Genomic DNA, 22969 nt, shown 5'->3' on the forward strand with positions numbered 1-22969 from the left:
GAGAGAGAGAGAGAGAGAGAGAGAGAGAGAGAGAGAGAGAGAGAGAGAGAGAGAGAGAGAGAAGGGACTGGATTCCAAATGTCTCCTGTGCAGGGACACTATACCCCTGTGACTTAACATCCTAATGTTCTTCTACCAGACCTTTCTTTGAGACAAAGCCTCACTGTGCAGCTCTGGCAGGCCTGGAACTCACTGTGTGGCTCAGACTGACCTCAAACTGTCTGCTTGCTTGCCTCTACCCATCAGGCTAGGCCCCACCTCCTGAAGACTCCACTATCTGCATTAGCCCCTGGAGGTGTGTCCCAGGACTTCTCACAGGAGTCTTAGGTAGTGTGTGTATGGTGGGGGGGGGTGCTGCGGTGGAGCTTGGGTATGCCAGAGCCAAAGTGGACAAGTAGCAAGGACTGGAATATAAAGCTGAGGAGCAAACTTATATATGACTTTCATTTTCAGAAACACAATGGGGAAAATGCAGTGTTTGTCACCATTCCAAGGTTAAAGGTCAGATATCCACAAACCACTGATGTTAAAGCAGAAACCGCTGGAAAAGCGGCTTGAAGACACATAACTCAGATTTATGGTGACAAGATTTAGAATGAGTAGGACCTGCCAGGAAAGGCCCTTCACCTGCTGGCTGTTTATGGTCATGAGGTCGCTGGGTAGCTGACTCGAGTGTGTTCCCAGCCTTTATTCTTGTCTGTGTAAGGAGACGTAATAACAACGTCTATCATCTCAAAGGCCTTGAGTCCATAGCTCAAAAATCATTTGGAGCTCAGCATTTCTGGGTAGAAACATGGGGCTTGCACTGTTTTTCATGTGTGCTCAGCACCCGGACTCATGGACAAGGTGAACTTCAAAGTACTCTTTTTTTTCATTTCTCTCTTTTGAGGATCTTTCTTTCTTTCTTTCTTTCTTTCTTTCCTTTTTATTGAGCAGGACCTCTACTTTGGTTAGAAAGTATGTTCTGTTCTGTCAGGCAGTGATGGTGTAGGCCTTTAATCCCACCATTCAGGAGACATAAGCAGGCAGATCTCTGTGAGTTTGAGGTCAGCCTGATCTACAGAGTGAGTTCCAGGACAGCCAGAACTGTTTCACGGAGAAATCTTGTGGAGAAGGAGGAGGAAGAGGAGGAGGAGGAGGAGGAGGAGGGGAAGGAGAAGAAGAAGAAGAAGAAGAAGAAGAAGAAGAAGAAGAAGAAGAAGAAGAAGAAGAAGAAGAAGAAGAAGAAGAAGAAGAGTGCAAATGCTGTACTGTTTCTCCCCATTGGTCATACTGCAGAGAGTCCAATGATTGCCAAGGTCTGGAGTGAGTAGTCGGAGATCCTAACTGAGCTCATCAATATGATCTGGCTGGATCCCTCCTAACCATTACTATGGCCAGCATGACTTCATTAAAGGCAATGAATGTTCAGGATGAAGGTGTACCCATAATGATGTGTGCTTAGGTTAAACCTCTTTAAAAGTGTTGATCTAGCATTCCTGCTGCAAGGTATACAGCCACGTGGAGTGGTGGAGTGGAGTTGGTATATCAGAGACGCTGTGTTTACTGAAACATTGTTCACAACAGTAATAGCGTGGAATCCACCAAAGTGCCGTGGGTGGGTGAATAGATAAAGATATTATGATACATAGTTAGAGTAAAATGTTACTTAGCCATAAAGAAGATGGAGATCTGTGACCATAGCAACATAAATGAAACCTCAGCATCCCGTGTTATGCAGTAATATACCAGGCACAGAAAAATGGATATATATGTTCTCATATACATGTGGGAGCTACAGATTTGGTTTCATAGGTGTAGAGAGAATAATAGCAGTCTCTTAAAGTCTATAAAGGTAGAGGGAGATGGGACAGAGGGAGGAAGGTATGCTGAGATACAGGTATATAAGAGAAATAAGTTCTAGAGTGAAAATGGTTTGTAACTCCATATCGTACATTTTACAACTTATAGGAAAAACTTAGAGCATTGCTAACCCAGAGAAGCGATAAACACCAAAGAGAAGGAACACTAAGTACCCTGACTTGATCATCCTGCACCGTTACACATGATTTCAGTCACCAGATTGTTCCTTGCAAATATGCACCATTATTCTGGGGAAAAATCTGAGAAAGTGCTAAGTCTATGATTAAGTTCCTAAGGGAATGGCATTGCCCTGTCACAGTGGAGTAAAGGACAGAGGAGGTGATAATCAGGCAGGGTCAGGACTTCTAAAATCCAGAGGGATTACTCAGCCCACACAAGACAATCAATAGATGTCCACCCTGGATAGTCTTTAGACTAGATGCTGCCTGGAGAAGTACTAAGTACAGTGTGTGAGACTGTCCATTTCTGGCGACTCAAGAGGGTATTCATAAACATATGGACCACTGTTCTCTCGAAAATCCATGATGTGTGTGTGAATCTGCCCAAACGGAGGTAGGTGGGGCTCAGTGTGTTCCCTAGGGCATTTCTCTGCCCAGAAGGCCTTCATGTGCATGTGCGTGTTTTCCATGTCCAGTTCTGTGGCTGCTCAAGTCTGGGCCAGGTGTTCAGATGGAGCCTCGTGATCTTGTATTAAGTTTTAAAGAACACAGGCCAGCAAGATGGCTTAGCAGGAAAGGCACTTGCTGCCAAGCCTGGTGTCCCGAGTTTGATTCTTGGGACCTACATGATGGAAGGTGAGATTCAACTCCCATAAACTTCTCTTTGGTCTTTGTGTGTGCATGTCCAAGCAGGCACACAGACACAGAACGAGTAAAAAAAAGTATAAAACAGAGTCAGAAGCAGCAACTTACATAAAGTCAGGATAATATTTACCATGCACTTGAAAATGGGAGGCAATGACAGAGGATCAAGAAAGAGAAGAAGAAAACTCTGTAACAGAAATGGAAACTTAGTTGCAAAGGGACGGCCCTACTCATGGGTGCCCTGCCTTTCACCCGAGCTTCCTCACACGCCGGCTTGTGCTGTGGAGGGAGCATTGCTGTTGGAACTTGTGGGACGGAAGGGCTAGTGGAAGCCTGTGTCTCTAAGAAAACAGACACCAGGGACAACAGAGACAGGTGGTTTGAAGTAAGGTAGGTGTTTTGAAGGTGAAGTGCACTGGAACCAATGAAATGCCAGCGCACTCAGGCATAATCTGCAGGTTCTGTGCTGATGTGTGAGTGGGCGAGGACCACATGACTTGGTTATCAAGCAACAAGTGTTTGCTCAATGCCTTCTCTGTGGCCAGCTCTAATTAGCCACTTGATGGCTTCTTGTCAGGGTGGAGTGGGCGAATACCATGCAAATGGCTATGCAGAGGGGCTTCCTGGAGTACATGAGTTGTTCAAGGGAATTTTCCTGGTGGCTTGGCTGTGATTTTCTTTCCTGCCTGAGTCTGCTTCTGAAGGTCCCTTCAAGTTTAAAAAAATCCTTGAAAAACCAACAAATGTCAATCTTTAAAGTGTTTATCACCCACAACCGCTAGTGAGTGTGCCTGTGTAGGTAAAGCTGGCACAATTTCCCCTCCATGGGATCCTTATTGTTGGAGGCAGATCTTGGAGTGGGGTAACGACTTTTTATTTGTTCTTTCAATCTGAGTTGGATTCCAGAGTAGAATGATCTTCCAAGAGGTGTGGGAGGAAGAAAACTGGGTGAGAAGTTAGTCATGCAAGAAGCTCATGTGTATTGTGTGCCTACTCCCTGTGAGCAGTGGGCTGAGCCATGCAGAGGGCCACTGAGACCCTTGGGGGGCCTCATCATCCGTGGCTAGGTAATGAACAACGTCTTGTACGGTGGCTGTTGTCTGAAGCTCCTGCCCTTTTGCTGTCTGCCTCCCTGCTTGCTCAGAGCTAACTGCCTGCAGAAGAAAGAGCTCTTATAACAATGAGGAGAGCTGGATGAACTGTAAGCTCAATGTGTGGGGAGTGGATCCTGCCCTTCTGGACCTGGCTCAACTTTAGTTGTTTAGTAGTTAGATTGGGGGTACCTCAGGGAGGTGCTGGTGATGGCCATGCAAACCTCAGGCAGCTTTGACCTGCGTGTTTGTGGACCTGGCTGGTTTCTCCTTTTCCCTTGGATAATCATCCCTTTTGGGTCCATTCTTCTTTCCCTGGGTCTCTCAGGCTAACTTGACAGTTTCTGTAGTCCTTTGTTTGCTGTTGGTTGGTTGGTTGGCTTGCTGTATCTTTTCAGCCTTTCAGTTTCTATTACAAAAGCTTCATTTGCTTATTTATCCCTGTGACTCCAACACTTTCACACCAGAGCTCTGCTCCTTAATAAGAGAATGCATGGCTGCTCTAACACACATGCACAGCTTACATGGAACAGTCTGGGGCCCCCCTGGTGTGTGTGTGTGTGTGTGTGTGTGTGTGTGTGTGTGTGTGTGTTAGACAACTCCATGACACCTGTACCTCTCACAACAGGAGCCCTGGAAGTCAGTCTGGGCATGTGCCATATGCGCAGTATAGGACTTTTCCAACCTTCTCAAAAACTTTTTTAAACATTTGTTTGTTGAGAAAGAGAGAGACAGAGACAGACAGAGAGAGAGAGAGAGAGAGAGAGAGAGAGAGAGAGAGAGAGAGAGAGAGAGAGAGAGAGAGTTAGAGTTTGCACATATGGAGGTCAGATGAAAACTTGCAGTAGTTAATTCTCTTATATCCTTTGGGTCTTGGAGATCAAACTCACATGAGCATGGCAACCAGTTCCCTTATCTGCTAAACCATTTTACTGGTCCTCAACCTTCATGGTGGAAAAATAAGAAAATGCTTCAGTGTAAAGGGAAGCTTTTTCTTTGAGAGAAGCCTTCCCGCCCGCCTGGTTCTAGATCCGCATCAGTCCCAAATAAACACACAGGAGGCTATATTAATTATGAAGCTGTTGGCCTTGCTTGTCTCTTACTGGCTAGCTCTGCTTTAAGTAATTACCCCATAATTGTTAATCTAAGTATGTCTCTTACCGGAGAATAGTTCTGGGCTCCTACCCCCATGGCGGTTACATCTCGAACTCTCTTGTGTTTCCCCTTCCCAGAATCCTCCTCGACTCCTAGTCCCTCCTATCTAGGTTTTCTATTGGCCAGACAGTACTTTATTGACAAATGCACAGGCAAATAACAGGACTTCCCCAACATCTCCTCTTTTCTGTTTAAACAAAAGAAAGGTCTTAATTTTAACATAGTCAAATTGTATATGACAGAACAGTTATCAAGTAAGGACATAGTTACAATATTTTAGCAAGATTTAAAGAAAATATCATCCATCCCATCCTTGTGAGTCCAAAGTCCTATATGTAGCTTATCTTTTATCATAACTAAGGAAAACTATAATTATAACTATCTGTCTTCAACTCCATCAAAGACCACAGAAGGATAATATATAAACACTAGGATTGACAGAGACATCTTACTGCCTGGACAGTCACCCGAAGTTCCTCTGTAACGTTGGGGCATCCATCTTCAGCCCATAGGCCACAATGTGTCTGGAACACTTCTCAGCAAAGCAGGAAATTTCAAACTGTCCATCTGCGTTGGCAGTCTGTCAGTCATTTTTCTTTGTCCTGCAGAAAGTCTCGTAGAATCTTTCATGAAGCAGGAACCCTGAAGGACTATTTGAGTTCAGCAGTCACTTTCCTGTGGGTCCTGCATATCCAGATCATACAGCAACAGTCAAGCAGTCCAGGCAAAAGCAGTTTCTTGCCCAAATGGCTAACCTTGCCATGTTGAAAGCAAACTCCATAACGAGTTTCTTCGATGCCCATTTTCCTCTCATAATTGGTGCTGCCAGGAGCAGACATTTCTCATTGTCAAGAAAAACCCTAAACCATTTTAAATGCCATTTTCTGAAGGTCTTTGAGAGGTTTGAAGACTGTTTATCTATCTCAAATACATTTCTGTATATCTAGAAAACCTAACTTATCTAACTATAAATTCTATTATAAGTAACTATCTATAGTCTGTATTCAATTATGCATTACATTTTAAAAGAACAGTATAAGTACAATACTTAGTCAAGAGGAGAAATATACTTATCACAAAATTGACTTTGAATTTGTATCAATAAATGAAAAACAATACCCATAACATAATTCCCTTTTTTACCATTAAAAAAGATTAGCTGTGATCACTAGCCAATTATAAACAATCCCATTTAAATGAAAACAAAGATTTATAAACAAGATGGGAATTGGGACGTCGCTCATTCCAAACTGCTTCCTGCTGGAAGGGGGCGCTGTTTATACCATGGGGATCATGACAAAACCTGTATAAGTCCATATTTTCGGGGTCTGTAAGACTGCATCATCTTCGCTGTCTCAATTGTTGGAACACCTGGTCCACTGCTTCCGGGGGTCTTGGTTCATGAAACCACAAAAGCCTGGAAGGAATCCTTAGCTTTTCATTTTCTGTAGAAACATAAATAAAAACTCCTTTTCCGAGTAACATATCCTTATGCTTAAATTTTGAAGTCGAAGTATTTTCAAAAGATATAAGTTGTATTAATTTAGCAGCATTTATAAGCAAGTGTACTTTAGTATCAGTTCCTTCCTGAGCAAGCAAAAAACTGAAAAACACAATAGCATACAGTATCCAGACTCTCTGTGTATTTTCCATCTTTACGTGGCTTATTTATTTATGTATTATTACTTTATTTATTTTACTTTTATTTTTCTCTGAGACAGGGTTTCTCTTTGGAAATCCGCCTGCCTCTGTCTCTGGAGGAAATCCTACCGGCGTGCGCCACCACAATGCCGGCTTTTGTATTTATATACCACTTTGCCGTTTCATTTTCTCTCTCAATCTCACGTATATTTTTAAACACACTGTAAACCTTTAGAGATTTTCTTCATCCAAGTCTGACTTTACTGTAAATCTTTATGTTTTTCTGACCACGTGTCTTATCTGTAAAACCGCAACTGTTTTAAACTGCCGGGTTTTCCATCAAGATGGCGGGCGTAAGCGTGACTCCAGCTTACCGCCTCAGTCCATGCTGACATCCAGCAAAAGCTGCCACTTCCAGCTGTACGTACACACCTTTTAATTGTTAGCAGAGTCTCTTAAAACAACCTTGCTGGTTTTTTTTTCTTTTTATGCCGAGTCAGGAAGACTCCGGTAAGCGAGCCGCGTGAATCTCGGCTTGTGGCTAGCAAAACAGAGCACACCTGAGAAAAATGCTGCTACCAAAATTCTGTGCTTCTCTCCGTTCTTCTGTTTCTAAAATTCCTTTAAAGCTTTTGTCGTTCTGCGTGGAAATTCATGATCCCACTCCTGATCACCATTATGTAAAGGGAAGCTTTTTCTTTGAGAGAAGCCTTCCCGCCCGCCTGGTTCTAGATCCGCATCAGTCCCAAATAAACACACAGGAGGCTATATTAATTATGAAGCTGTTGGCCTTGCTTGTCTCTTACTGGCTAGCTCTGCTTTAAGTAATTACCCCATAATTGTTAATCTAAGTATGTCTCTTACCGGAGAATAGTTCTGGGCTCCTACCCCCATGGCGGTTACATCTCGAACTCTCTTGTGTTTCCCCTTCCCAGAATCCTCCTCGACTCCTAGTCCCTCCTATCTAGGTTTTCTATTGGCCAGACAGTACTTTATTGACAAATGCACAGGCAAATAACAGGACTTCCCCAACACTTCAGGACAGCCTGGTTTTGGTGGTAGTTGTGTAATAGGGAAGCCTGTGGCAGTATGGCTTGCACAGGAGCATCTTCAGTGGCTCTAGACAAGATCCTGGAAGGTAAAAGGAGTTTCTATATTTGTCACCAGTGTCACCTGTGAGAAGAGGTAAAAGTGGAATGAAGGGTGGGTGCATCAGGTTAGGAGTACTTGCTGGAGTGATTTGATTCCGTGCCTTCTTACTTTTGAATGACCCAGGATGCAAGCAGCACCTGCTGCAGTTGGAGCTTGGCAAGACAGTGCTCTTCCTTACCAGTGACACGGAACTGCCTGGGAATTGCTTAGCTTCTCAGAATGCAGATTCTCAGGCTCCAAAGGTCACACCTGAGAATCATGGAGGTGGGGGAGGTTGGGGAGGCAGGCCTGATTCACAGTCTTGTGACTGGAGTTCCAGGTGATCCTGGGATACTCTGGGCTTTGAGAAGCTCTGCTTGGAGCTCCTGCTCCAGGTTCCCTCTGCACAGCATGGGGACTGTTAGATAGGTTTCTCTGGTCTCTTTACAGAAAGGGGTTTTAAATCTGTTCTGGCCATTTGCTGAGGACTCTTCAACCCTTAGGTCTTCTATGCCATCAATATGCGGTGTCTTTTCTGTCCCCAGTGCCTTTTTTTGACAGGAGAAAACAGTGTAAGAATAGGCTTTTGGCTGGGAATTTCTGTACCTTTTGAATCATTGGTTAATATGAGGAAGGGTCCTCTGCTCTCAAGGGAGCATGGGGACCTCTGAATCTCGGTTGGAACAGCCACCCTCGGAATCGGTGTGTTTGCAAGCACCTGTTCAGCTGCGGCTAGAAGAGACTGTTGATTATTTCTGTTTCCTAAACTAATTTTAGTTCTCTCCACCAATCTCTTCTTTCCTGTGAAGAGCAACACTCTCAGCGCTTTTGAACATTATTTATAAACACACCGTCACACCTTTTACTGGAAGTCCTCTACATGAGGATTAGCAAGGCAGAGCGGCTGAAGTTAATAAATGCCGTGTTTCTCAGAAAACAAACAACTTGATAAGGTGCCATGTAAGGAGATGATACCGCCTTAGAGAGGAGGGGTTTCAGAGCAATTGAACCATGTGGTTTTCCATGGAGAAGTCATGGACATCCTCCCCAAGACAGGGTCATAGGAGAATACCCCAGAGCCAATCCAACGCCCCTGGGTGGGTTGTCTATTCAGAGGGCAGTGTGGCTTGGGTTTGGTCTTGTAAGAGGACTGGTTTGGACTGGTGTGGTCTTGTTGCAGGACTAAAAGGCTACTTGTGGCGACTTTTAGGAACTGTAGTTAGCAGAAGCTTTGAGGGTCTCTGGTGGAAGGACTGGAGAATCAGCCCCTGTGCCTAGGATCTTGGGGTGCCGAGTACTCTCCATTTCTATCTGAACCATTTGGAAAGGATCAATAGTAGAAGGTAGTCGTTTTAGGTTCCACTTTGTAGGACTCTCGGCTGATCCTAGTAGCCACATCCCAGATCTATGTTTGCTCAGATTCTATCTATCTATCTATCTATCTATCTATCTATCTATCTATCTATCTATCTACCTATCTATCTACCTTTCTTTTTGGTTTGGTTTTGCTGTTGTTGTTGTTTGTTTGTTTGTTTTGTTTTTACTTGATTTTTCGAGATAGTCTCCTGGCTGTCCTGGACTCACTTTATAGACCAGGGTAGCCTTGAACTTACTGAGATCCGCCTGCCTCTGCCTCCCAAGTGCTGGGATTAAAAGCATGCGCCACCACTGCCTGGCCTCTCTGTTTTTTAGACAGGATCTGGCTGTGTGACTCAGTCTGGGTTTATACTCAAAACCCACTTGTATCAGCCTCTGAATTGTGGTTCTACAGGCATGAGGCAGCATGGGAGTTCTTAGAAAAAGATCTCTATCATATATAGCAAAAGGTTTTAACACTTGCTATATGATGCTCTGTAATTCTATTTCATACATATGTGTGTACAGTGGGCATGTGTGTATGCATGTTTTTGAACATACATGTGAAGAGGTGAACATGAATGTGTGTGTGCGTGCATGTGAAGGCCTTACAGTTTCATCAGATATATTCCTTGATTATTCTTTTACCTCGTTCTTTGTTCTTTGAGGTGGGGTCTCCCTATCTAACCCAGAGCTTGTGCCAGGGGTCCACTGGTTCCACCTTCTGAACTGGAACTATAGGCAAGCTGCCATGCCCACCTGGCATTTGTGTGAGTTCTGGGGCTCCAAACTCTGGTGTTCTTGCTTGTGTGGCAAGTACCTTAACTACTGCGCCCTCTCCACTGCCTTAATTGAAATATTTTAAATGCATTGTTATATAAAGATTAGCCAGCCTTTTATGATCTCTTCACTTTGATGCTATAGTCTAAAAGGCACTTACCCGCAAAATACAGTGACATCTCTTTTAGATCTCATGACCTCTGAAATGCCTTCCATCACTTCTGGGTTGTTCCCTCCACCCTTGAGAGTTTTAATCCATATGGAAATTAATTTCAAAAGATGTATGAGAAACAGCTTTCTATTTCCTTTTGTTCAGACAACATTTGCCAATTAGCTCTCGCCACTGCCCTGGGAAGCACCTGTTGACTCTGTGATGAACTGGGTCTGTCTGCATGGGTCTGTTGTCCTTTCCATTGCCTGTCTTCTTTATTCCTCTGCCAATGCGATGCAGATTTTCCACCCCCCTCAAGTATCTCACCTGTTCACTTAAAGAAAGAGCATGCTGGAAATTCTAAAGTCACTACCAATAAACACTGGGGAAGTTGTCACACAAAATGAGGGTTACTTAAGCAGAAGCATTATGATATTATGACCCCTGGTGGGATTGCTAATGCGTGGGTTGTGCATACAGTGTGGATCCGCTGGCCATAGGAGTGATTCAGCCCTGGGTGAGACAGAGATAGTGTGCAGTTGCATCACTATGTGCAATGTGCAGTTTTAAACCTATGGTTTGTTTGTTTCTGGAGCTTTCTATTTAATATTTTTTGGGCATGGTTGGCCTTAGGTAAATGAAGCCATAGTGAGTAAAACCATACACAAAAGGGGGAGGGGGACTGTTGTTTGTAGTAGTATATTCAGGTGGGGTATAGGTGTGCACTATGAAAATAATCTTTTTTTTTTTGCTCCACTTTCAGGATAAGTTCTTAGGGTGTTCTGTCAACAAAGCACATACCTTTGCTCGTGCCTCCTCGTGAGGGTGACAACTTTTGCATTCAGAGCAGTGTACTTTCCCCATCAGTACTGCAGACAGACTTTACTCACTCTCACAGCAGGAATGCCATTCTGGCAGTATATAATTACTCCCTGGTGGGTGGATGCTGGGGCTGCTTCACAGAGCTGTTCTCCTCTAGCAAAAAAGGAAAAAAAAAACACTAAAGAAAAAACAAAAGTAAAGTAACAAAATCTCAGTTACTTGATGGCACACCTAGAACTGTTGTGTGGTCAAGAGGAATTTTGACAGGCACCTGCAAACATCTTTCCAGGAGAGTCAGCCCACCCCTCCCCACTTCTCCAGATCTGCATTAAGAGTTGTCATTCCAGAAGGATCTTATTTATCCCATGAATGAAACTGTGATGTTTGTTAGTTCGGTTTATGTTTCTCTAATTCTGAGGGACATTAGTCAGTTTTCATATTTATTGATCATCATAATTTGCTGTATTTTTCTATAAACTAACTCATATATGTCTTTTGATCTTTTATTCCTTTTACACACAGTGAAAATGTGGGGGATTCCATAAATTAACCTATATTTCTATCATGTATCTCACCTGATCCTAGGTCTGACCCACCCCATGGGGCCTCTCTGGTCCTGCCAGTGATGGGATTCCATGATGATATTACCATGGGCTCCCTGGGTTTTCCCCACAGGTGACTCATCACTGAGATTGCCAAGCAAAAAACAATCATTCCTGGGTTCCAGTTTCACTGATTAAACTCAATGCCCATGCCCAGAGCCTAGGAATCCGCACTCCACACCAGTGGCCTTCGTGATTTCTAACATGGAACTGGCTTCAGGAAATGAGCCTGGAGCACCGGGTACTGCCCTTAGGCTTTGGGTTGGGAAGATCAGGTTTGGGATTAGATAAGGCTGCCTTCTTGGCATCTGCCTCCAGTTTTCCCAATGGTAACACTAATAGCCATGAGCTTCACGCACCTGTCGGCTTAATGGCAAGGCATGCTTTTCCCACACTGCAGTCAAGCCTCACTACCCCTCCACCAAAGAGGGGCAGGCAAGCCCCTGCTAAATGATCTCAGGATCCCTCGAGATGTTGGTATCGGTCTGCAGGTCCTGCACATCTCCAGATCGCCACACAGCCTGGGGCAGTTCAGAGCCGGATGTGTCAAAGCGGCAGAGGAACCTCTGAGTTACCCAGCTGTTGTCCTCAACCTCTGTCTGCTGTAAAAATGAGCACAAATCTCCCTCCCTGTGAATCCCAGAGTTGTTGCAAAGATCTTGTGAGTTGCAGGGTGGTGGGAAGAGGGATCACTAAAGATGTTTCTGGTTTACTAGGGGATACCCCAACAGCTCAGTCATGCTAAAGGAAGTGTCCTGACTTATCTTTATTCTTGGTGTGGTAAGAGGGACCCTTCCTCACCTCTTTTTTTGGGGGGGGGGATCTGCTTTCCATGAAGGGATAAAAACGAGAATGGGGAGTGGTGAGGGAGAGGCTTGGCATCTGGGAGGGAGTGGGCAGGCAGAGGAGGGAACCACAGTTATAGACAGGGTCCTTGTCCCTTAGAGCTCATTGTAGGTCAGAAGTTGCAGAGCTTAGTGTGACCTTCTGGATCCATTTGGAGGCACCAGGACCCTGCCAGATGGAAGCAAACACGATTCTCTCAAACATCTGCCTGGGTCAAAGTTCAGATCTGGAAGGGCTGGTTCTGCAGTTCTTGTCAGTCAGGGACGAGGGGGATGCTAGTAAGAAGTGCTTGTGGTTTTCTGTTTGCTAAGGGTTTGTTCCTGCCAGCAGGACCTGACCCCTGCATAGGAGCAGGGTGGGATTGCTATGAGCCAGCACATGAACACCACAGAGAAACCTCTCAGGTAAAGGTCTCTGTTATAGAGTTGCCATTAGATGGTTCAGGAATGACCGGTAAGCCCTCATTAGAATCATGCGTGGAGGAGGCTGGTTGTGCGGCTGTGGTCTTGGGGGCAGCCTTGCCCATGTATCCTGATTCTCCTTACTTTGACTAAGTGAGACACACACTGATCTTATTTGTTGTGTGATGTTTTACTCTTTTTTTTTTTTGGCCCCTTTGAGGGGCCCACCACCCAGCTCCCAAATAAATCACTCATAGAGGCTGATTGTTTGTTATGAGTGCCCAGCCTTATCTTGGCTTGTTTCTAGCCAGCTTTTCTTATCTTAAATTAACTCATCTACCTTTTCCCTATGGGCTTCTATCTTTCTTACTTCTGTGCATCTTACTTTCCTTCTTACTCTGTGGTTGGCTAGGTAGCTGGGTGGCTGACCCCTGACATCCTCCTCTCCTTGTTCTCTTGCTGATCCTCTTCTATGTATACTCTCTGCCTGCCAGCCCCGCCTGTCCTTGTTCCTGCCTCGCTATTGGCAGTTCAACTCTTTATTAGACCATCAGGTGCTTTAGACAGACAAGGAATTACAGCTTCACAGAGAAACAGATGCAACATAAATGAAAGTCACACATCTTAAAATAATATTCTACCACACTTAGTAGTACCCTTGCTCTTAATGTCAAAGCTGGTGCCACCATGGCTGTCTGCCAAGGTCCATGGGTGGTCTCTACCCCATTCTTGCCATTAACACCCTCAGCTTCTAGTATTCCCTCAGGGGGTGTCAGGAAAGAGCCCAGGGTTGTCTCAACCTCTGTAGGATTAGCAGACTGGATAGAAAGTGAGGCAGCAGAAGCCATGTAGTGGCCCAGTCCAAGAGACCAGCTCAGGGATGATTATTGGATCGTGTTGCTTCAGTGCTCAAAACAGGGCATTCAAAACAAAACCCACCATCCTTGCAGTGACTGTTAAGATCCTGGACAGACAATGGAATGCCTCAGAGAATGCACAGTGCAGGTCCCTGGCACCCATCCTCTGAGTTCAGGCTCAGATGATCTAGAATGCATGATGATTAGAATTGCATGTCTAACAAGTTTCTGATAATGCTGATGTTCCAGGACCCCTGGACCATACTTTAGGAACCATTTCCCATATTAAACTAACCCATCCCTATTGTATCAGATTTCATCTTCTCCCTCTGCTCATCATGTCCTCTTGACAGTCATACCATCCTTCTTGCTGCCCTTAGAAGATGGCAGGCACATTTTTTTCCTCAGAACCTTCTTTCTTCTTGTTCCTTGGGCCTGGAATTCTCTTCCCTCTGATAAGTGCAAGACTGGTTTCTTCCTGATCATGGTAGGTGGCTTCCAAGATGGCTCCCAGTGCACCCACCCCATGCTACTCAAAATCCTTCCTTTTGTAGGCTCTATCAAGAGTGGTCTATGAGACCAGGCAGTCATGATGGTGTGTGACCTATGGGATTAGACTATAGCAGTCCTGTAGTTTCCGCCTTGCTCTCTCTTGGCTCGCTCTAAGTTAGCTGCCATTTTATGCATAGCTCAGTAGCAATGAATTTTGGCTTCTGATATCAGTACTTCATCTACCAGCTTCTGGGAGTCCCTGAGCTAGAGCTAGCTTGCTAAGCTTCTAAGTCCTAACCCAAAGAAACCACGTGAGACAATAAACATAGCATGTTTACAGAAGTTAGTTTTGGAGGAATGAGAGGCATGCTATAGACACCTAATAAACCTCTTCCGTGTCTTTCCTTAAACATCCCTTTCTCACGAGACTTTCCTTGATCACTGTATTAACATAAAAGGGAGGGAAGGTCTGTTTTAGTTCATGGCAGGGCAGCCTTTAGCATGGTCAACAGGAAGCAGAGAGAGGAAGTACAGGGAGGGGCTGGGGTAAGATGAAGCCACCAAGGACACATGCCAGTGACCTACTTCATCCAAATACCATGCGTGCACACACGTCTTGCCTGCTACCACTTCCCAGTAATACCATGCATTCATCGATGGATTAAAGTTCACTAATTCAGAGCCCTCACGATCTGTTCCTCACTGGAAATAACCTCACAGACATGTTCAGAAGTGTGCTTCACAAATCCTGTAGGTATTTATTACCCAGTCACACTGCCAGTGGAGATTCCCTGTCACAGCCACCTGTCATCATGACAGTGTCCTTCTAATAATGTCATCTGTCCCTTCCTTCCTTTCTTTTCTTTTTGCTTTTTCTTTCCATTTCCACAGTGTGTGTGTGTGTGTGTGTGTGTGTGCGCATATGTGTGTTTGCATACATATGAGTGCATTGTGAGGAAGGGTACATGTACACATATGTATGTGCCTGTGGAGGCCAAGGTTGAAGTTGAGAATCATTTCTCGTCTACTTTATTCACCGAATCAGGGTCTTCAGTTGAACCCAGAGCTGGCTGATGTGACTAGTTTAGCCAGCCAGCTTGCAGCATACATCCCATCTCCATCTGCTGAGGCTGAAATGTCAGGCGGGACAGTGTGCTCCACCTGCCTCTGCCTCCCAAGTGCTGGGATGAAAGGCCTGTGTCACTATGCCTGACAAGACAGAAGATTTTAACAGTCATGAAAGTGAAGGGATATCAGGATCAATAGAATTTAAGTCAAAGGTGGAAGGGGAGATTGTTTAATCTGTTGTTTTCTCTGCAGTGACAGAGCAATACCAGACACAGTGAGCCCCATTTCTATGTTTTGTGAATATATTAATTTAGAGGATTGTTCTCCCATAGGAGTGGCTAAGCCGTTAAATAGCATCATTTTGCTGCAGCTCAAGGGCCCGAGCACCAAGCTCAGATGTGACAAGCATGGCTCAGAGATGATGGCCTTTGATGTCACAGTCTCAGAAAGGCCTTGTCTTGCTATGGCCTCCTTCATTCCAAATGAAACAAGAACAACTGTCTCAAGTGTTTTGTGACTGTTGAGGGAGACCCCAGATGTCACCTGGCACTAGCAGCTGTTCAGAGAGATCGCTCCTGTTCAGAGGGTGGGGTTGGAGCCTAGGGCTCACTTCATTAGGAGACCATTGGGTGTTATGGAACCAGAGACTCCTAACTAGAAGGCAATGAGTAGCGGGGATCCAGCACACACAGGCACAGGGAAGGAGACCGGACTGGGCTTGCATCCTGGAGCTGCAAACTTACATCCTGGGGAAGGGATGATTGCAGATCTAGCATCCGGCACTCAGTTTACAGAAGATGTCCTGGGGCAGAGCTTCAGGACTCCTGCAACTCTCCTGGATGACTTACATTCCTGGTTGGTGCCAGGGACTACCAAGGAGCTGAGCAACTTGGGGTTCGCTGTTCCTGACTAGGGAGGGACAGGGAATACAAAGGGAGAGCTTGGTGCTGCCAGCTGCCTAAGCCTGGTCACATACCAGGCAGACCCTCCTTGAAAGGAAAGACCAATGCTGGGTCCACCACTAAACAAGGGGCAGAGAGAATGTAAGAAGCACCAAAGAGGGGCTGGGGATGTAGTTCAGTTGGTAGAGTGCTTGCCTAGCACACACCCGGGCCTGGGATGGGGCCCCAGCACAACATTAACTGATCAGGGTGGCATGTGCGAAAACCCCCAGAATTCAGGAGATAGAGGCAGGACGATCAGAAGTTCAAGGTCATCTTTTCCTACATGGTGAATATAAGATCAACCTGGGCTACACGAACCGTGTCTCAAGGGGTAAAACACTAAAGAAAGAGAAAGAAATAAAGAGACAGACAAGAGGGGATGTCAGAGTCTCATGCTGGCTAGCATCTGTTATTTCACCCAAAGCCTCTGAGGGCAGAAAAAAGCCACCACATGGGCCTGAAAATGAGCTAAGCCATTGTAGGGAAGGGTGGAAACTATTTGAAGACACAAGGGCTTGCAGACGGATCCATGGCAAACACTCAGGACCAGTGGTGAGGTCCAGGTGTGTCTGTCGCTTCCCCAGTGGAGATGTGTGCCCCAGTGCAGGTAGTATTAGTATCAGCAAGGGGCATGAAAGCCTGGAGGTGACTATTTCAAATTAATAGCTCCTACGCCACCCACTGTTTAATCATCATTATTGTACTAAAGAGCAGACATCTGTGCTTCAAAAGCTGGGTTTACATGGCATTCAACTTTTCAATTGTGCTCTCTTCTAAGTTTTGTTGTCCTGAGGTCAGGCCCCGTAAGCTGCTGTGAGGGATCAGCATTCATGGCTCTTGGCATGGGTCATAAGAAAAGGAGCTGAGGCGCTCCCTCAGCTGCCTTTGCCCATGGCCAGTTGTTTGTGTATGTCTGGCTGCCCTGGTTTCAGTGGACAAGGTCCGAAGGGAGTGGTTGCCATTAGGAGAGTGTGTTCTGTGGGAATTGGGTTGGGTGGGAAAAGGGTCCCCAGGGAATGGGTCACTACTTCCATTCTGACCTCACTGCAACTTACACAGTGCCCAGGGCCCTTGTAACAGCAGCTCAGGTCCAGCCTGGGCAGCCATCTGGAGTGGTCCTAGCAACCGAAGCCCAGAGAATGCAGGAGAGCCTTGATCTGGGCTCCTTCTGCTCTCACAACCTCTTCAGTCCTGCTTGGAGTAGACCAGAGAGCCTGGTCACTGTAAATAGATTATAGGGTCTTCATTGCAGAAGACCTGGGAATGGTTTCCTCCCCGTGGATGGTGTCACCTGTAGGATTGGGTCTGTTGTTGGTGTGACCATGCTGCCAGAGCCCTAGTGTTCTCTCCAGATGGTCTGGCTCTGTTCCATTACTGCTCCAGGCTTGCAGTTGTCCTTAGGTCTTACACAGGTCAGATCTGGCCAAGCCTAGGAAACAGGCTGGGGTGTCATATCAGGCAGAGGCCCTGCCCTTGCTGAAGCCTAGCTGGACACTGGAGTAGAAGGATATAGCATTTCCAAGTGACCCAGGGAGTGACCCAGGGCAGAGAGTGCAGGGACAGAAACCTTGAATAGGAACTTCTCAGAGAGCAAGTTTCTACCTGCATGCCAGAGTCTCTCTGTGGGTTTCAAGACACTTCCAACAGCCTCCTGGGCTACAGGATGCCCTAGCCCATTGGTTCTCAACCTTCCTAATGCTGCAACACTTTAAAATAGTTCCTCATGTTGTAGTGACCCCAACCATAAATTTATTTCATGTTACTTCATTACTGTGATTTTGCTACTGTTATGAACTGTATTGTAAATATCTGCTATGCAGGATATCTGATATGAGATCCCCCAAAGGGGTTGCAACCCCCTCCCCACTAGCACCCCCCACCATAACCTTCCTTGGAGGCAGGCAGCAGGGACCACAGTTACTCAGGCTCTGCTTTTATCTCTTCCTGTTTGTTCATGGCTTATGCTTGGCAAACACCAGAAGGATGAATAGATGAGGGTTAGAACTAGGACCCTGTGACGGCCAGAAGATGAAATAGCAGAATATGTATATCAGCTGGAGATGGGAGTGTGTGAGGTGTTCCTTCTTCTAAAATAAGGTCAGTGGCCTCAGCCACCAAAGGAACAGAGTCAGTAGCACAAGCAAATGGGACACAGTTCTCTGGGGACCTTCCCTGAGCTTAGATGTGATGGGTTTGTCCCGAGACTGCTGCGGAGCACACCTGGTGGGGGTTATCCACACACTATCACACTGTCCAATCCTATTGGCTGGTGAGGGACCGTGTGTGAGGAGTGAACCAGGCAGGGCTGCTGTGCTCAAGGACAAACTGCAGATGACAAAGTGGAAACCAGTGACCCTCCAAGGACTGGAGTATGTGTGCTGTGCTTGGCCCTAGCTCAAGTTCCCAGACAAATTGGAGGTAGATGCCTGTGCAGAAGGGCCAGCAGGGTGGGTGCTGGGAAGGCAGGCACCCTGGGGAAGCCGGCAAGCCATCAATAGTGTGATGCTGACCCTCTGCAGCTCTACCTAGAAGTCTGGGGGAGGGGCCACCTCAGAATTTTTGCTCGGACCTTTGATTCCCCCCACTCTGACTAATGTCTACATGTGTACCTCCATTTCACACCCACCCCCAGTATCACCTTGGGTGAGCCAGCATCCTGGGAGGAATTCATTGGTAAGCAACTGCAGGGATGGGGTGCTAAGTTGCCATACCCACTCTGGTGGCTTTTTGATGTTGGTGGTGGTGGTTGTTTGTTTTATTTTGTCGAGAGCAGAGAGTATCTGGCCTAGAGAAAGGAAGCAATCTTGAAAGGCTGCATGACAGAGGAGGCACTTTGAGACTTCTGAAATGCACAAGATGGTTGTTTCTAGGCAAAGGAACAGGCAAAAAGAATAGTAGAGGCATGTTCAGAAACCAGCAGGTCTAACTGGGCCTGCAGAGAAGACAGTCTGGACAAGAACAGAATGCAGGTGCAGCTTACTGGGAGAATTGGATTGTCCTCTGTCACCTTTGTACCTGGTTGGGAAGGGATTTTCACAAGTGAACAACTCAAGACAAGAGACAGGTTCTGGGGCTAGCAGACTACTAGACTTGGTGTTGGAAAGTAGAAGGGAGAGCCAAGAGGCAGGGAGATCAGATCATGTAGGGAGGAGCAAGGACACAGGACCCACTGATGGATGGAAGGGGAGTTACAGTCCAAAACCGGTTTGATGAGGAAAAGCAGAGCAAGGTGGAGCAGATGGAGCAGGTGGTTTCTGCTTGTGGACCTTGGGTTGGGGAACCAGAAGGCCAGAAATGAAGGGGAAGGCCAGGGCTGACCCTGGCTGACGCTGTAGACTAGGGTGCAGTTTGTCCTCCAAGCAAGCTGACTACGGGCAAATGGGAGGAGAACCTTCCTTACGGGGATCTGGATTAGAGGAAGCTTCCTAAGGAAGCCCCTACACCCCCTTTTTTGTGGGACCCAGAGTCTTACATGATAAGTCTGAGTCCTACTCCTACCTCACCTCTCTTTCTCAAGGATGCCCCCTCCTCCCTCTCCAGCCGGTCTTCTCCACTCTTGTGCATTCCCTCTGTGGAAGAAGGAAGGGACCATGTTACCATGCCCTCAATTCGTGATCCCTAAAACACAGGCACGTTTTTCTGTTGTTGTTTTTGTTTTTCTGTTTTTGTTTTTCGAGACAGGGCTTCTCTGTGTAAGTGCACTGGCTGTTCCGGAACTCACACTGTAGACCAGGCTGTCCTCGAACTCACAGAGAGATCCACCTGCCTCTGTCTCCGGAGTGCTGGGATTAAAGGTGTGCACCACCACTGCCTGGCCACAGACACGGTTTTAAGACCGCCCATCAAGGCTGGAGGCAAGACCATTGGTGGCTGGTGTGAATAGCCTGGGGTTCCACAGAAGTTGATGTGGAAACTGAGGGGAACTCAAGTTAGGTTCACAGTCAGGGATAACCATAAAAGGAGAGTTGTTTTTGTTTTCATCCTCTGAAGCAATTAACTTCTCAGTGATAGAAGTTTCTTATTGGATTATGTTATATCCATACATATTTTGTTTAATTTTAAAAATAATCTTATGGCCAAAGCGTGACAGTGTAACAGTGAGCGCTGATGCTGTCACTGTTGTAAAATTGACTTTGCAGAAGGGGAAACTGAAACCCTGAGCACTGGGAATTGGCTCAGATTGTACTGGTCACTGGTGGCAGAGCTGGAGTGCAGACCTTCTCTTGCTGCTGTCATTACCCCTGGACTGTCCAGTCTACCTGGAGTGACCTGAAAGGGGAGTCACATGAAGAGAATGCAGGGAGCATAGGTTCTCTTTCAAAAATGGATTTGCAATCAGCAGCACATATCTGCAATCTTGTCACTCCAGAGACTGAGACAGGAAGATCACTACAAGTCCAAGGCTAGGCTAGATGAGACCCTCAGAAAATGCCAAAAGATCCCCCCAAATAACAAAAAAATTCACATGCAGTAAACTAATGGACACTTGGGTACCAAACTGTAGGGAATGTCGACCTCTGAGGGTGGGATTATGGGTAATGCTTGTTTCTTCCTAGCATTGTCCCACAGTCTCCAAATGTGTACAGTGAGAAAGGGTTTTATTTGTCTTCAGGTAGAGCCTAATTGTCCAGGATTATTGCCTTCCATCCACTCTGCGACTCAAGCTTTAAAAAATTGCTTTCTTTCTCTCTCCCTCCCTCCCTCTCTCCCTGTCTCCCTCCCTCCCTCCTTCTCTCTCTCTCTCCCTCCCTCTCTCTCTTCTCTGTCTCTCTGTCTCTGTCTCTGTCTGTGTGTGTGTGTGTGTGTGTCTGTGTGTGTGTGTGTGTGTGTGTGTGTGTATTCTTTCCAACTGCTTCCTGGTGCTGGGATTACAGATGTGGGCCATCACACCTGACTAAAGGAAGTCATTATTTTTACCACCAGGTAATGCTATAGGAAGTCCATTCACAGCCCCACATTCTGGGGGACAGTGATAGACCTGTGGGTTAGTTTCTGATCAGCTTGTGTAGCTGAGCCTCAGGGCAGGTGGCCATGAAGACCACCCAAAGCTTTGCTTCAACAAAGACATGCGCATGCACAGCAATGAAACCCCAACTAAGACAACGCCCCACTCCCCAAGTCACTTCTGCCCTACGGCTCCCATCTCTAGTCCCAGAATCCCCAGATGCACACAGGGTATTTCTTCTCAAAGCCTATGGTAACCTCAAACCCCAAGGACAGAGCAAAGAATCTTGGCCTGTAGAAAGATGGTCCTTGGCCAATGGGTGAGTCCCAGGTACTTCAGACTCTACTGTTCTGTCCTTAGTTAGGACGTTTGTTTTTGTTTTTAGAGTCATGGTCTCATCATATGTCCAGGGTAACTTGGGATTCTCCTGTCTCAGTCTCCCAAGTGCAGATGACAGTCATGTGCCCCATGCCCAGCCCCATTATATTCCAAGAGGGGTAGGGGTGGAGAGTAGGGGATATAGGCAGGGAGCAGGTTCCCATGGGACTGAGGTAAGGAAGGCAGGTGGCCTACCACCTCTGGCTCACTCTGCTCTGTGACACTTGGGTACCATCATGGAACTCTCAAAGTGATCTTGTTTTTCCTTTGACCAGAGACCACCTGGGAACGGCCCAGCAGTTCTCCTGGGATTTCAGCCAGCCCTGGCCCTCACAGGAGCTCTCTGCCTCCAACAGGTAAGATCCATTTGGCAGGTTGGGGCTACTTGGAGGGCTACATACCCACTTTCACAGGGAAGCTGAGGCTGTGGGTCCTGGGCCCTGAAACCTGGTGTGGAATCTTGTGGCCCAGACATGGAGATGGTCCAGACCAGATCCCTGAAGCCTGCTTCCCAGCATGGCGGCATGTCCAGGCAGGATCAACTCTGGGTTCTTTACTACTGAAGTACATAGGAGGGTTGGCTGGGTGAGGTCAGAGGTCGGAGATCTTTCTAGGTACAGAATAGAACAGCTCCACATGGCTCTCGCCATCATTGAGGAGCAGAAGCTAAAAGAAGGTGGAGATTCATGGGGGAATTCTTGAACAGAATGCTCTGTAAAGGAAGAGAGTTTGTGAGGATGTGAGTTATCTGCAGAGGTAGCTGGGTAGCTGAGTGGTGGCATTTGAGGTATATACTCTGTACAGGTGTGAGGGTTGTCCAGAAATGTCTTAGGTAACAGCTGGTTCTTAGATGTGAGGATGAAGGTCTCAAGGCTTGCCAACATGGAGAACAGCTTTTGATTTTTTTCTGGGTTTCCCTTCTCCAGACAGCCTCCCCTGACTACTCTGTTTGGAGCCCTCAATCTCTCAGTCTGTATCACAGTGTATGGTCTTACTGCGTTCAAAGTTCTTCTCCCTCTTGAAGCTGTCATCCCATGATGTACTCAGGGGAGGGCCTGGGTGTCTCTAAGTCTCCACACAGAGCCTGGCTTCACATGAATTCACAAGTCATCACAGAAATTACTACACATACAGGCTTATCAGTGCCCTATGCTGTCACCCATGGGTAAAGCTGGCTTAGACCTCTGTAGAGGCCTCGAATTCATAAACTCTCACTTGACATCCTAGAAGCATGTCAAGAGCATTCTGCAGTCCAGCATCAAGTGTGCAGGGCCTCTAAAGGGTTAAGGATGGTGGGGACATAGTTAAGAGGGTCAGAAGGGGCCTGGGCAATGGTTGCCCATACTTCAGAGACCTAGCGTGGCATTTCCCAAGTGTAAGGCCATAGAATACTGTATAACCAGCACTCTGCCAAAGGGGCTCAGTAGTCAGGCTCTCTTTGGAGGTTTGTTGGACACACTCTGTTCTGGAAGAGACCAGGATACACCAGCACATTTTATAGGAACCCCCATTGTATTTGTCCATTCCAAGTCCCTCCTGTACTTGCCAGCCTGTCTGATCTCAACTTGGAGAAGCTTTGCCTTCCAGGGAGCATTAGGCAGAGACTACCACAGGTGGAAGGACCCACAGGCATCATCTAGGAA

General features: G+C 46.4%; 1 protein-coding gene across 8 annotated transcripts in view; it reads left to right on the forward strand.

Moving 5' to 3' along the window:
* Nucleotides 1-22969, forward strand: part of Gas7 (growth arrest specific 7) — a 238887-nt gene that overhangs the window by 158896 nt on the left and 57022 nt on the right. For all 8 annotated transcript variants that reach the window (XM_005067601.4, XM_040748905.1, XM_013111693.3 and 5 more), the window contains exon 3: nt 21602-21682. In XM_005067601.4, the coding sequence (XP_005067658.1) occupies nt 21602-21682 (81 nt within the window). The remainder of the gene's footprint in view (nt 1-21601; nt 21683-22969) is intronic.

The sequence above is a fragment of the Mesocricetus auratus genome, unplaced genomic scaffold, assembly GCF_017639785.1.
Source record: "Mesocricetus auratus isolate SY011 unplaced genomic scaffold, BCM_Maur_2.0 Super-Scaffold_100007, whole genome shotgun sequence".
NCBI lineage: Eukaryota > Metazoa > Chordata > Mammalia > Rodentia > Cricetidae > Mesocricetus > Mesocricetus auratus.